The sequence below is a fragment of the Cimex lectularius genome, unplaced genomic scaffold (genome assembly GCF_000648675.2).
Source record: "Cimex lectularius strain Harlan isolate CLEC.00 unplaced genomic scaffold, Clec_2.1 scaffold314, whole genome shotgun sequence".
Classification (NCBI taxonomy): domain Eukaryota; kingdom Metazoa; phylum Arthropoda; class Insecta; order Hemiptera; family Cimicidae; genus Cimex; species Cimex lectularius.
The window spans coordinates 222,016-238,288 of NW_019392997.1; the positions used below are offsets into that span (position 1 = coordinate 222,016).

General features: G+C 36.8%; 1 protein-coding gene across 6 annotated transcripts in view; it reads right to left on the reverse strand.

Annotated features, from left to right (window-relative positions):
• Nucleotides 1–10,175: 10,175 nt before the first annotated feature.
• The window catches only part of LOC106661795 (protein TANC2), a 143,297-nt gene continuing 137,199 nt past the window's right edge, over nucleotides 10,176–16,273 (reverse strand). For all 6 annotated transcript variants that reach the window (XM_014385434.1, XM_024229708.1, XM_014385435.2 and 3 more), the window contains 8 exons: nucleotides 15,974–16,236; nucleotides 15,694–15,850; nucleotides 15,467–15,625; nucleotides 13,649–13,999; nucleotides 13,422–13,591; nucleotides 13,111–13,300; nucleotides 12,920–13,020; nucleotides 10,176–11,197 (listed from right to left, as the gene is read on the reverse strand). In XM_014385434.1, coding sequence (XP_014240920.1) covers nucleotides 11,035–11,197; nucleotides 12,920–13,020; nucleotides 13,111–13,300; nucleotides 13,422–13,591; nucleotides 13,649–13,999; nucleotides 15,467–15,625; nucleotides 15,694–15,850; nucleotides 15,974–16,236 — 1,554 coding nt within the window. In that variant the 3' untranslated portion in view covers nucleotides 10,176–11,034. The remainder of the gene's footprint in view (nucleotides 11,198–12,919; nucleotides 13,021–13,110; nucleotides 13,301–13,421; nucleotides 13,592–13,648; nucleotides 14,000–15,466; nucleotides 15,626–15,693; nucleotides 15,851–15,973; nucleotides 16,237–16,273) is intronic.

Consider the following 16,273-nt stretch of genomic DNA (forward strand, 5'->3'; position numbering starts at 1 on the left):
ATAGGAAGATGTTAATTGGCGAAGAAATCATCACAGAAGGAGAGGAATGTGCGTTCACAACGCATGGAAAAAAGATGTCTTGAAAGAGAATTAATTTATTAGATTATTATTTAAATAAATTAATTAAATTATTCTGTCTTTATATTCCGTATTACTGTGATTTTCGTTGGACAACACAGGAAACTTTCTTTTCTGACCTCCTCAATTAGTTTCTTTGCTTCTATTTTATTTTAAATAAAATTGTACTAAGATTTCAAAAAGACAACTGAGAATAGATAAACGAAATATTAAAAAATAATCTCTACACTGCACCTTACACGAACGAAACCAAACGAGTCGGGCACGGTGTGGCCGGCTCACTTCCATTGTCCTAATCGCTCTCCGTGTGATGCCAGACAGACGGCCGTCACGCGGTGCGGTCTTGTGGGGTCCTGCCTTAAGGCGAAGACATTCACAAGCTGGATTACGTGCGAGAAGTTTCCAGAACTTTTGGCAAAGGACAGAACAATTCGGTTAAATTTCGCAAGAAATCACATCGATTGGTCGGAGATGATTGGACTAAAATGTTGTTTGCGGGTGATTCAAGGTTTCGTTTAAGGTCTTCGGCCGAGAGAGGGTTTGGAGAAGAACAGGAGAGCGACATTTTCACTCCGGTGAAGGTATGGAGGTGGTGGTGTTATGGTTTGGCAAACGCTTCTATGGGAGGTCGACGGTTCCCTAAGGCCGGGTTCACCCCTAAGATTTACCACAGAAACGTTAACCGGAAACGCCACCGCGGATGTTGATCACTGATATCAATGAAACAGTTTTTGGTAGTACTAGGTCGAAAATATCAGACACGTGTTCCAGCATTTTGTGCATGAATTTTCGAAGTTTTTGTATATCATTTTCGCACACAGGAAGAAAATAATAGGCAAGATGGTGTTAAAGCTCATAGCAAACGAGTTAAATTATTTTTCTTGTAATGTGTGAGTGTGTGTGCATTTGGACTTTGTTTCTGCTTCATTTCAGGGATTAGACTGGCGGCCGTCTTCACGTCAACCACAGTGGGTAGCCTCCTTTATATCGGCGTCCATTAGGTCAAACTGAATAACACGTTTAACCAGTCGTGATTCGTCCATTCAATGGGGAGTCCTTTCTTGGTTCGTTTAATCATATAGTAAATTCTTAACTTCACTGATGACTTCATCCGATTCCTCGGGGTACAACCCTCCGTAAGAACTACATCCCTGCTGGTAGAATTTGTTACACCTCATGCTTCCATTGTCAGCATTTTTACAGTAAGTTAAGTTGGTGTTTTTCTGATTCTTTAGTGGATTGATTTTATGTATTGAGTTCGGAGAGATTATTGATTGTTTGTAGACTCAATATGGATTATGCTCGGAGCCGAACAATCTTGAGAGTCATCATCTCGAAGACCTCAAGAATAAATCTCACAGTATAATTTTAGCTTAATTAATTATTGTTTTTTATCTAAGGCCTTGATTGAGATGAAAAAGCTAGTATCACGCGCGGGATTTGAACCCAACATTAATTATTTTTCTTTATTTTAAAAGCCCAACAGGAGTGATAACTCTGTAATGACTCTACTGACATATAGGCTATTAAACCTAGGTATGGGAAAAAATAATGGGAACGAGAGGGAAATACCTCTTTTAAGAATGGCACCATCCTTTGGTACAGAGATGGATCTAGAACACAAGAAGGTTCAGGGGCAGGAGTATTTGGACTGGAACCAAATACTTAGGACCCATGGGAAAATACACCAGTATGTTCCAAGCTGAGATTCATGCGATCGAAAGAAGTACCCAACTCTACCTGAACAAAGGGTACAAATACAAGGACTATCATGACAGATAACCAAGCAGCCATCAAAGCACTAAGCTTAAATATCATTAGTTCAAAAATGGTGCTGAACTGCAAAACAAATGTCAGCCTATGCTGGGTCTCAGGACAAATGTGAGTAGAAGGCAATGAGAAAGCGGACACCCTTGTAAGGCAAGGAGCTGCTACACCGCTGACAGGACCTGAACCCTTATGTGGCATAGGAACCCACACTATTAACGAGTATCACAGACAGAAGGCAACAAGAAAATGAAGGAACAATGGAAATCACTCATTAGGCACAGACAATCCAAGAATCTTCTAACCAATTTCTGAAGAAAAGAAATTACAGAATGTGCCAAGGGAAGCAGGAATAAACTGTGAATCCTAATAGGATTCCTAACAGGACACTGCAAGTTAAACGGACACTTAAATAAGATTGGAATAATCCAAAATGCAGATTCTGGCAAAGAGGCAGAAGAGACACCAACACACCTACTAACAAACTGCGGAGCTACACTAGCCCGCAGGAGGAAATGTTTTGGGATGTATAACGTGACCATAGAAGAGCTTCAACCATTGAAACCGGGCCTACTAATCAAGTTTCTTGATGAAATAGTATATTTTAGGCAGAGAATGGGGGATACATTAGCCATTAGCTCTTAAGGGGCGCAGTATACTATATCTACATCTACATCTACTGATATATAGGAAACTTTACAAGGGATTGAACCCAACAACTTTCACTTAATGGTAAAACCCTGGACTCCGTAAATAAATTATAATTGAAGGAACAAAATAAATAAAACATTTCAGGAGTTATTTATTTTTTTAACGGGGGTATTTTAATTATATACTACGAGATTATATGAAGCACATTTTCGGGTGTTCGAATGCAGGGCGGCTGGATTCGAACACGGGGCCTTTACCTAAATAAGCGCCGTGCCAACGCCTAAACCGTTGCTGCCATCGACGCCCCCCGAGCTTCGGTTAATGGTGAAGTTTGGGGGACCGCGGTAGCTGAGTGGTTAGCATGAGAGACTCTCACGCCGCGGTCGTCGGTTCGATTCTCACCGTCGCCTCTGGCCCTTTTTTCCCGATAACCCCCAATTTGAACACACAAGAATTCGTACTATTCGTAAAAATTCGTAAAAAAAAAAAAAGGTCGTGAGTTCTAATCCCGCAAGTGACTGCTTTTTCATCTCAATCAATAACCTTAGATAAAAAGTATAATTAATTAAAATAATTATTACGGTCAATTATAACTTCTAATTACATATATGGATTATTATAATATTTTTTTGTTCATATAATTGTTTTATCATTGAAAATTACTGGCAAATTCTAAATTGTGTTTATTGGGTCTCTCAACCACAGTTTAAAAAATTTCATATATATTTCATCATCCTGCTTTTTTAAAATAAAATATGACCCTGATGAATAGGAAGTTCAACCCTGCACACACCTCGCCTTGTACCTGGAACGGCAAGCCCTCTTGAAAAAGGAGGAAAACCTTGATTTGCCGCGACGGAAATGCAATTAGACACCTTTGTAATACTTTAATTTTTCTGGGACAGTAATTCTTAATTGCACGAATGGATCTAAAGAAGAAGTATTTCAGCATTGGCTGTTTCTTCATTTTTAAAAAAAATATAAAATCTTTAATATAGATTGTGGAATTTCCCCATGTGGTCTGTGGGTCGATGAGCCATTTATTTGGTTGTGTAAATTTTAGTGCAGAAATGGACTGTCGTTTAATATTTAAGCTATGAAGGCATCGTCTACTTCTCCGCTTTCGGCGGTTTCCTCGTGTCCAAAATTGTAACATTCAATGTGAATAGATCCGACACAAATAGAAGAAGATCGGGACAACACGACAAGGACAAACATCAAGGTCTAATTTTGTTTCCAAAGAATAGCGTTTCAAGGAAAACTGGAGAAAAGGAAGATTGCAAAGTAGGATTAAACCGTACTAAACAATCCAGAGTCAAGCCGAGCTTGAAAAATCAAGAAATTAAATCTTCGAAGTAAATTATGACGCGGAATTCAGTCAAATTGTCCTTGTTTTATTTGTCTTAACACATAATTGCAGAAAAGTAAAATCTAAATATTTAACAGGCCTAAATATCTGACAGAAAAATAAGCATTTTTATTTATTCATGCTGAACCGACATAGAGTCACTTATTAGATCCATCTTCACTCGTGGTTTTGAGTAATTCAATAAACTAACATGCCGAGGGTGCTGGAATTACTTCAAAGATGTACCAACTAAATTTTTTAAGCAATGCGAGACTAGGACTGGCACAATGCTGACAAATAGGTTTAGTTTCGACGACAGTTACCTTGACAGAATAGTAAAGAACACCCTCCCATAAATTAGAGTTGATGATGGGTTCAGTCTGCGAGTCGGTGAACTCATGTTGAACCGGTGACTTATTGGATCTGTATTCATTTTTATTTATTTTGAAGGTATTTCAACTACCAGGTTATATGAGACCTTGGGATGCCGGAGTTTTTGAAAAAAAAGCCCATTTGTTAATATGTCGGTTTGGAATGCAGGGCCGCTGGATTCGAAACCGGGACCTTTACAGTGGTAATCGCCAATAACCTGTCAACACCTAAACCGTTGCAGCCACCGATGCCCCTTAGGGTCTGTCTTCACTCGCGGGTTTGTTGAATTTCTCAAACGCTTTTTGACATTGCGCCATCTTCAGTGAGTAAAGTGGAGAAGAGAATTCCTTACTGTAGGTGGCGCAAAGTCGAAACGCGTTTGAGAAATTCAACAAACCACGAGTGAAGATGGACCCAATAAGAGATCTAATGCCGGTTCAGCATGTCTCTTATAAATTGGTCACCGTAGTTGGGGCTTTTGGTCCTATCTTTTTTCCCAAAAGAAAAAAATCTGACTTTATATAATGAAATTNTGAATCCAATTTTAACGAGTGAAACCCGCGAGTGAAGACGGACCCAATAAATGTTCCAATGCCGGCTCAGGATGACTCTTATAAATTGGTCACGATAGCTGGGGTGTTTGGTCCTATCTTTTTTCCCAAAAGAAAAATAATCTGACTTCACATAATGAAACTTCACCTGCTGGAGGAAAAATGGCTTGGTCTTATATTGATTGAATCCTATTTTAGCTAGTGAAACCCGCGAGTGAAGACGGACCCAATAAGTGATCCAATGCCTGTTTAGCAGTTCACCGGCTCGCAGGCCATCTCTCGTAAACAATTTTTAATTCTTGCTTTATCTGTTTGCAAATAAAGATGCATGCTATGGTCGTCATTTTTTGCTTACATTTTTATAAGCTAGTCCCAAACACATATATGTAAGAGGTTATCTTTTAAAATACAATGTGGATATTAATAAATTATAAAGTAAATACAATTTGCAATAAGCCTTTAAAAAATGTACAATATAAATATAACAATTAATTATTATTTTAATGTATGGTCTTGGTTGAGATGAAAAAGTCAGCGTTACGAGCGGGATTCGAACCCACGACCTTAGGCTTTTTCATCTCAACTAAGACCTTATAAAAAAGAATAATTAATTGGCTTAAGTAATTTGGTCAATTACACACTAATCATAAATAGATAAATATCAATGTTTAAAACGTTTTATAGTGCACTATACTGCACTCTCAACACGACACACAATAATGACACATCTACACAGAAAACAAATACTTTGATTCAATCTGCAATTTCTAGCATTGTGTAAATTCTTATTTTTCACATCCTCCATAAACAAACAATGTTTAGAAATCACAGGTCCTGAAGATGATCTCAATAAAGATCGAAACGTTAGCAAGATAAAGAAATGTTGTTATGTATATTTTTATAGTTCGAATGCCGATGGTGACACTTTTTTCATCAGGATTTGTAGCTCAGTGGTCTTTGACTTTGGAAAAAAGTGTGTCTGCTTTTTCGGAGGCTATTTTAATGTGGTTCTAGGATAGAAATATACTTCGTTTGTGTGACAATGACTGGACGAATGGAATGGACATATGGTTTGTGTGATTAGGTTGATGATTTGTGTGCTGTTGAATATGTTATTGATTGTAGTGTTAAAATAGCCTTCAAAAACCACAACACAGTACACCCAGTTTTTTCCAACGTCGGCAAAACTCCTTACCACTACAATAAATTATATAATTTTAGTGTTTTTGTTTTGTATTTTTGAGTTTTTTAAATGAAAATTTCTTATTTAGAAATTTAGTGACCGTTAATTAATGGATTATCTGGAGATCGTGAGATGCGATCTGGTGTGAAACACTGATAGAAAAACATTTTCTTTATCGTGCCAACGTTTCGATCTTTATTTAGATCACCTTCAGGGCCTGGGATTTACAGAGTTTTCATTTTCACATATTACATGTATTCGTATAATCCAAACACTGTTTGTAAATCCCAGGCACTGAAGACGATCTAAATAAAGATCGAAACGTTGGCACAAAGAAAACGTTTTTATAAACCTACATCACACAAGACCGCATCTCACGATCTCCAAATAATCGAAAATTTCTGGTATGACACCATTATAACTTGCAAACATTTAATCTGTTACTGTTTTCAAAATAATGATACCAGTAAAAAAGTGCATATTTAGACAATAACATGAAACTCATCAACACAGGTAAGTTCCACATTTTCACCTCATTTTTCCACCAAAAAAAGAAAAAACTCGTGTGCCCATAGTAAACATTTCATAAAGATATGTGACTGAAACATCGCTCGGTCGGATTTATCTGGGGTCACAAAAACGCGTTCCACGCATTTTTTCACTTTCCCTCGCTTACCTGGGTGGATTTTTCGACATCCTCGAAATCGCCTTGATGCCCTATGTCGCCGCTTTTCACCATTTTCGACTGGCTCGTTGTTCACAGATCTTTGGGATCTCAATGAGACATTTTATCTATCTATTACCCATTCACTCTCCCCCTCCTTATTTTAGCCGCAGTAAAAAGATAGCTTATAAAACAATTATGGATTCAAGCCGATTTAAATTACATGGAGGGGAGTGACGGCTCACTTTGAAAAATAAAATTACTTATCAAAAACTCCATTTTTAAATTCGTTAAACGCGATTAGACGAGTTTTGTTTCGCACTATTTTCGACGGTTTCTTCTTCAAAAATTGACCTGAAACTTCTCCATTTGTAGAAGACAGTACCAATACTGTTTCCTTAAGAAAACTGCTTTACTAACTTAACAATTTAAATATTGTCATTTTTTTCTTTTTTTAAAGGGCATCCGACAGTTTGGTCATTTCAGCCCTGCCAGGTCATATTATACAGGGAATACTTGTAATGATTGTTCACTAGGATCGAGGTTGTGGTCCCGGTCCGGAGGTGCTTCTTAATCTAAAAAGTTCACTCCAAGTTCTGCCAAGCTTTCGGCTTTATTTGAAGTCATTTTCTGGTCTTCTCCTGTGAATAATCCACCCTTTTACTAATAAAATTATTGGTTTTATGATAAAACATAAAAGCCAATAAAGCATCCATCTTCCTTGGCAAGAATGCCCTTCAATTGAAATAATCAGGATTAACAAAACATGATCGTACAAATCAAGTCCAATATTAAATCCCTAATTGGAAAAGAACAAAAACCAATTGCAACGCAAATTGAAAAGAATGTCATACTGTCAACATCCAATGAAGAAGAAGAAATAGTAGCCAAAGAAACGGCATTTCTTGTTCAAAATAATAAAAAAACAAAATTATGTCTTTGCCTGAAAAATCAAAACAATTATATTCACTAATTTCGTGGCCCGCTTGACCAATTAAATCATTACAATTAATTAAGGTTTTTGTGGCAAAAGGAGGGAAAACTCATTAGGTGGGGTTGAGATGGGGAGTTGATGTCCGAGCGAATCGAGGTTACGATAGCTCAGGTGGTAGAGCAGCGGCGTATCTAGCCGAAGGTCGTGGGTTCGAATCCCTCTCGTGCCATTAACTTTTTTTCATCTCAACTGAAAACTTTAATTAATTGTAATGTATTAATTGGTCAAGCGGACCACGAAATTAGTGAATTTAATGAATTAAAATGAAGTACACTTCACTAAAGCTCTCCGTCGCCATTTCAATTGTCGTCGAGAATCCAAACCGATTACACGACATTTGAAAAATGGCAAAAGGAGGGAAAACTCATAAGGTGGGGTTGAGATGGGGAGTTGATGTCCGAGTGGATCGAGGTCACGATAGCTCAGGTGGTAGAGCAGCGGCGTATCTAGCCGAAGGTCGTGGGTTCGAATCCCTCTCGTGCCATTAACTTTTTTTCATCTCAACTAAAAACCTTAATTAATTGTAATCAAAACAATCTTCAATCAAAACTTTAAGCAATACATTGGATCTAGCCAAAATCTCAGTTGATACTTGATCAGACAAAAAGCAAGCAAAGGATATGAAGCTCTTCAATAACAGAAAATTAACTTTTGTTTCTATTCTCAAAACTTGTGGCTCTGTTCTGCTGTCCTCTTCAGTTTCAGAGAGGGGAGATTTCACACCGGATGGTGGAAGTGCTGCTGATGATGAAAGAGCTTCGCTTTCACTCTGTTCCTCATCATAGTATTCTCCCCTTTGTCTTCTGGTAACTATTTTCTTGTATTCTTCCAGCTCTTGGTCTGAGACGCAGTCAAATGGATTTTTTGCATACGGGGTTTTATAGACGGTGGCGTTATGCTGGAAACCTCGTTGAATGATGCCTTTTGAAGCAGCACCCACAAGTATCACTTGATCCCCTGTCATGCTTATGTTGGCGTCCTGAAGCTTCTTCGCTTCTTCCCAAGATACACCTTCGAGGATGTGAGACTGAGGCCCTGAAGTTATTTTATCAGCTAGTCGATTTTCTTTTATCTGTTGTTGAAGTTTCTTGAACTCATTGGGATTTGTGTTCTTAGGAACGAACCGGAGAGCTGTGTCGATTTTGACAGGTGTGCTTGCATGTGTGGGAGAGACATCGGAAGTTAAACTCATTCGTAATGACCAAACATTAACATTGACGATAAATCTGGGTATAAGAGAATTACAAAACTCATGAACAGATCAAAAAAAACATGGAGTGGCACATACGAAAATTAAAAAAACCAGGCCCATAAGAGCCAGGAATCTGCATTCATCGTATGATCCGATAGATAATATCCATAATTTTTTTTCCACTAGACCAACTTAGTTTAAGTGATACACAGTCTTGTATTAATTACTTCGCATCAGACATCTGATTATAATAAATCTATCACAAGCCTTTTTCAACAATGATGGAAATAGTTTAATTTATACATATATTATATAAGCAATAACATTAAATAAATAATTATGTATAACAACAATGTGCATAATGCCCACTATATTCAAGGAATGTCCAATACATCCTATGCGGCATTATCCTCGATGCTATCTTGTTCCCCAGTTGGAAGTGTACGGCTCCTTTTACTGCTGGTAGTCTGGAGTGAAACTTTCTGATCTCTCTTGGATTGTTTCTCCAATGGAAGGTATATTGAGTTCCCGGTGCAATTGAGAGTTACGCACAAATCACGGTGCATCTACTGCAATCCTCGGAATTTTGTTCTGTAGTACCTGAATTCTTTTGATTTTGGAAGGTGACGCAGCCATCCATAATTAAGACTTTAAGATATCAATTTTTAATAAACTAAGAAAGACAAAGGAAAACAAAGTTGAAAAGTCAACTCCGCTTCCTTTATTCATGCTCAGTTTTGAAAATACCGAAAACATTACAAAATCTTTACAATACGAAATATGTCATTTGAAAGTAAAGATCGTAGGAATCAGAAACAGCAAGTTAACGTTTCAATGCAAAAGGTGACAATGATATCGTCATAAAGATATTGTAATCACACTCCAATATGCATGAAATGTGCTGGTGCACATCTAAAATGTGATCCCGGTCAGAAAGGTCACAACGGAAATCACTAGTAACTTATGCTAATTATCAGGGTCAGTCAACAAGGGTCAAAAAGGTCAGTTTTAATAAATCAGAGTAAATATTTTTTTAAATTTATTTAATGGGCAGGACCCACAAGTTTGTACCGTAAAAAAACTAGGTTTGATATCATTTGGTTATGTTAAAAAAATTGAAACAATGCAAATAATTGGGTCTTTTTTCATTATTTTTGCCCCACACAGTTTTATTTTGCACGTAATTGAGCGATAATATTTTGAATGTACGTGTGCATGGACAGGCTGAAAGTGCGACCCCATAAGCTTCACAAAAAATTTTTTTTTGAGAAAATAATATATCAACAGATTGGCACTGTCTTTCTCAAACTATTACTTAAAATATTTTTCAAATTATTGGAATGGATGAATACATAATGGTAAGGAATAAAACTAATGGTGATGTAATTGTTTATTGTCAAAACATTATTAAACAACAATTTTTCCATTCTTAATACGTATACCCTTTAGTTTTTGGGGAAGACTGGGTTGTTATATTTAATTTTATGCTTTTTCTTTTGTATTTTTATATTATTTTGAATGAAAATTTCTGATCTGACAGTATTACAACTTGCAAACATTTAATCTGTTACTGTTTTCAAAATAGTTATACAAAACAAACGTCTTTTAAAGTAAAGAAGCGCATATTTAGACAATCGTAAAATAGATTTTGCACTTCGATACTTAATATTAAGCACTTTTTGCTCACTCAAAGTTAAACTATTACAAACAACATTATTAAAATTTATCTAATTTAATAAATTAATAATTATATTTCTTCTTTAAATAACATTTTTCTCATACATAACTGACACTTTTTAAAATGTTTTTTAATTTTTTAATTTTAATTTTTAAAAATTCCAGCTTGAAGCCGATGACAACCTATTGTAGGTTTCTTAACAAGACAAAAGAAAACCAATGCTTAATTGGAACTATTAAAAGAAAAAACTACTAACAAAATAATATAAATATAATCTATATCGTACATACAGTTCTTTACATTCATGGCAAGAGAATAGGAGAAAAAATTGAACCGAAGAAGTACAGACTTAATAACAAAGTGCTTAGCACTATGAGTATATAAATATATATAATAATAAGGAAGATGCAAGAGCTAAGTATAAAAATTGCTGAACCTACAACAAGTCTTGGCACAGTTAGGAAAAGACCAGTCTTTGATTTCACTTTTAAAATTAAAGTTACAGATTAATTACAAAAAAAAAACACCAATACATTAAAATATTATAACTACTAATTCACAGGCTGGTTACGGATTGATTTAGAGTGTCAACCGAGGCAGTTGTTTTACCAAACCTGATCTCATCCCTCAACGTGAGCAAGATGCGCTTGATGTCTTTGTTCTGGGGTGGCACGAGCATAAGCGCTTCTTGCACATCCTGCAAAGCATTATCGTACTCCCTGGAAATTCAAGGAATTTCAAATTAATACATTTTAGCGTCATAAGTTACAAATATTGTGGACAATTATATTGGATTGTCTGGAAAATCATGCAGTTTTTCAGTTTTCTTTTAATTACACTTCTGTAATAAAATGTTTATGTATGATGGATTATTCTTTTATACAAATGTCAGCACTTTTTAATGCTCTTCTAAACAAAAATGTTTGTTTACCTCAGTACTGTTTCGTTACACAGGAATAATTCAGTCTTTACTAACATGGCAATGATTTTTGGGCAATTTCGTTTTTTTTGGGTTTAAACTCGGTCGGAACGGAGCCCAAATGGCCAGAGAAACAATAATGAATTCTGGGGCGTTGGCAATGTGAGTGGGAGCACAATTCAGAAATGGTTTAAAAAATTTCTAGAGGGGTCTTTAGCTTTGAAAAGAAGTTCGTGGAAGGATTTTAACCCTGGATGATGATACGAGCTTTGATCCCCGAACAACTGTTCGAGAACTGACAGAGAATATTTCAGTAAGGAAATTGACTGTCCCTGACCACCTTAAGGCAACTGAAAAGGTTCATCATACATTAAAGGACGGCCAAAAAAATAATTGTTTTGGAGTTTGCAATACTTCTTAGCTGAAATGTAAAAGATCCTTTTTCTGGATAAAATTGTTACTTGTGATAAAAACTGGATTCTCTATAATAACAGCATCTGGACAGTGGTTCGACAAAGGAAGAAGCAGTACCACATTTTCCAAAGCCACCAACTCATCAAAAAAAAGTGTTGGTGACTCTTTGGTGGGCTTAATTTGGACTGACTTACTACATCCTTCTGAATCCTGGCGAAACAAACAATACTGAAATGTATTGCTCTCAAATTGAAGCAATGCACCATAAATTAGTCTTATTGAAGGTATCTTGGGCCAATTGGAAAAGGCTGATTCTGTGACATGACAAAGCTCGGTGTGTGGTATTGAGTTCTCTGATAAACAAAGAATGTACAATGTAAGAGTATGAGAATTTTCTCAAATTGAACATATATACAATTGTGTGATGGCCAAAAGTTGTAAAGAGCTTTAAAAATCAAATCTTTGCTGAAACGTAAATGGTCCTTTTCTGGATAAAATTGTTACTTGTGATAAAAACTGGATTCTCTATGATAACGGCATCTGGGCGGTGGTTTGGCAAAGGAGAAGCAGTACCACATTTTCCAAAGGCACCAACTCATCAAAAAAAAGTGTTGGTGACTCTTTGGTGGGCTTAATTTGGGCTGACTTACTACATCCTTCTGAATCCTGGCGAAACAAACAAATCTGAAATGTATTGCTCTCAAATTGAAGCAATGCACCATAAATTAGTCTTATATATTGGCATCTTGGGCCAATCGGAAAAGGCTGATTCTGTGACATGACAAAGCACGGCGTGTGGTATTGAGTTCTCTGATAAACAAAGAACTTCAGGTGTAAGAGCATGAGAATTTTCTCAAATTGAACATAGATACAATTGTGCGATGGCCAAAAGTTGTAAAGAGCAGTAAGAATCAAATTGAAGTCTCTGGCTCTGTTAATTATTGAAGTCATGTCAAAATAATTCTAATGAATTATATTATCAGAGGGACACGATGCTGAAGTAAATGCAATAAAGAATATTTTATAGATTTGTTGTAATTTAAACCCAATGTAAATGCATTGATATATGGATTCCGTTTTTTAAATAAATAAACCGATTTTTAATTACCTGAGGTCAACATGTGCTTTTGCCCTTGTGTAGTACGCCTCGTAGCAGTCAGGTTTTTGTTTCAAAACCTGTGTTGCAAGGTCCACTGCTGCCTGTGGCTCCTGAAAAATAAAAACCTTCCGTGAATATTCAGACCCTCGTAGGAAAGAAAATTCCTTATATGACAATTTGACATTCATTTATACACTTACATTCATTTTTCGTTTGCACCTTGAGTGATTGAGCAAAAAGTTGAGCCTTAGCTGTCTGAAAGATGAATCGAGGGTTTCAAGAGGGGGAAACTTATTCAAGGCATAATTGTAACGGTGAGCAGATTCTTGTAATCTGTTTTTCCTATATAACACATTCCCATCTTCCAACAGTTTATTGAGCAAAACAATCCTGTAAAATATTTATAAAAAATGAACTAAAAATTTTTTAAAATACATTTGTTCACTATTAATAAAAATCTTATCTATAATTAAATTTGAATTATTTGATTATAAATAGAATGTTAACGTACATAATGTCATTTTTGCCTTCTGATAATGTCCAAGTAGTTGGCCCAAGTTTAGCACCTTTTTTTAAAAATATCTGTACTACAGGGATATTGCGGTATAATATCGCTTGGTCAAGGGGTCGGAGTCCGTTCATGTCTACATGTTCCAGCAGTGCACCTCTCTCCAGCAGAATCTAGAATCAAATGCAATCAGCGCATTGACAATCGACTATAGATTTGATAGAACTTACTTGAACAAGAGCTGGATTGCCCTGAGCTGCTGCATGGTCCAACGGGATCTTGCCAACTACATCGACCTGGTTTACCCTCGCTCCTCGATCTAATAGAGCCTGCGCCGCCTGGAGCCGACCTCTCGAACAAGCCCAGACGAGTGCAGTCTGTCCTTGTTTGTCCTCTTTATCTAAGTCGGCTCCCTTATCCAAAAGTAGCTCGATCAGGCCGACATGGCCTTCTGACGCAGCGACCATCAATGGCGATCTACCTTGGTCATCGACCTGTTCGACTGGGGCATGCAACTGTAGCAATTTTTCAGCCACCACCCAATGACCTTCTTTCACCGCCAGAACGAGTGGAGAAAGATTCTAAAAAAACACCAAAACAAATGAAAATATAAATATAAAGCATACATTTGTAAATGCAATTGTGTAAATTTGTAACAATAAATGTAACTATTGGGCTGGTGCAAAAATAATGCAGGTTTTGCAAAAGCAGTCAAAACTATTTTTAATTAATTAAGGTTTTAAGTTGAGATAAAAAAGTCAGTGTCACGAGCGGGATTCGAACCCACGATCTTCGGCTTGATACGCTGCTACTTGCTACTCTACCACTTGAGCTATCGTGACTTCGATCCCCTCGGGTACTAACTTCCCATTTCAACCCCACCTTTTGAATTTTCCCTCCTTTTTGCAATTTTTCAGGATCAAGGTCACGATAGTTCAAGTGGTAGAGCAGCAGAGTTTCTAGCCGAAGATCGTGGGTTCGAATCCCGCTCGGGACATTGACTTTTTTATCTCAACCAATACGTTATTTAAAGATTAATTAATTGAAAAGAATTTATTTCGTCAATTGGACCACAAAACCTAATCGATTTAATAAGCAAAATGAAGTGTACTTCACTAAAGCTCTCCGTGGCCATTTCATTTGTCGCTGAGAATCAAATATATTACACGACATTTGAAAATTGGCAAAAAGGAGGGAAAATTCGAAAGGTGGGTTGAGATGGGAAGTTGGTGTCCGAGTGGATCGAAGTAACGATAGATCAAGTGGAAGAGCAGCGGCGTATTTAGCCGAAGGTCGTGGGTTCGAATCCCGCTCGTGACGCTGACTTTTTTATCTTAACCAATACCTTACTTAAAGATTAATTAATTGAAAAGAAAAATGTTCAAAATTTGAACACACACAAATGTTGGAATGCCAGACAACTATTACATTTTAACCTTCAATATCTTCTGTCCTATTTGACTTATAAAACTCACCCTTTCAACTTTTGCAATAACAGATAATCTAACAAAAAATGTATTACTATAGAATTTAATTAATTATTCTTTTTATCTAAGGTTTTTGGTTGAGGTGAAAAATTAGTGTCACGAAAGGGGTTTTCTTCGGCTCAATAACAAGTGGTTAGAGCAGCGGCGTATTGTGCTAAATTCACTAGTTTTCATGATCCGCTTGACCAATTAATATCTTTCAATTAATTAAGGTTTTAGTTGAGATAAAAAAGTCAGTGTCACGAGCAGGATTCGAACCTTCGACCTTTGGCTCGATACACTGCTGCTCTGCCACCTGAGCTATCGTGACCTCGATCCATTTGGACACAGATAAAAAAGTCAGTGTCACAAGCAGTATAAACTAAAATGTTTGATATAAAAAATAATAGTAAAAACTATTTATTATAATCCATAAATTGTATTTGAGGATGTAGCTTTGTTTACAAGACAAGCACCTGCAAATATAAAACAAATTTTAAAAACCTGCATTAATTTTGTATCAACACAATATACTTAAATAATTTGGTTGTATATATTTTGATTTATGATTAAAAAAATTACCCTTTGGTTGACTTGTGAAATGTGGGCACCCCTGGCCACGAGAGTTGAACATATTTCTGTACAGCCGTTCATGGCAGCAACAGTGAGTGGAGTCTCTCCTGTCAGCTTGTCACACATACTCGGAGACACCTCTGCTAGGTCCAGCAGATATTCCACAATCTAAAAGAAAAATCATTTGTAAGTGTTTCGTCTGAAGATGGAGCTATTTTCTTCTATTAAATACTTACTTCGACATGTCCTTGGGCAGCAGCAGCAACCAGAGCTTGCTGTAAGGCAGGTGCTAACTCTACTTCGTTTTTGTTGTCCTGGATCATCCAGTCACATGAGATCAGATAACTCACTACATTCAGATGGCCGTTTCTCGCTGCATGCACCAAAGCACACCTTCAAAAGTTAACATCAATGTAGTATACAGCCAAGCATAAGGTTATGAAATTTGTATGACTATTAAAAATTGATAACTATTGTTTTGAGAAATTACATTTCTATATATAATTTATGTCTTACTTTCCACCAGTGTCAACATGGCCTAGTGAAGCACCCGCTGCAATGAGTTGGCTCACAACATGCATATGTCCTCTTGTTGAAGCCAGGATCAAGGCGGTGCTACCCTGGCTGTTCGCCGTGTGTACGCTGGCACCGAATTCCAGAAGAAGACTGACCATCTCTTGGCAGCCTTCATGTGCATACAAACATAGCACTGGAGCTCGGCCTAGATTCTCCGTTAAATGATTAGGATCCGCACCAGCGAGCAACAATAAACGGGAAACCTAAACACACCACAGGTTAAAGAAACATTTAAAAAAT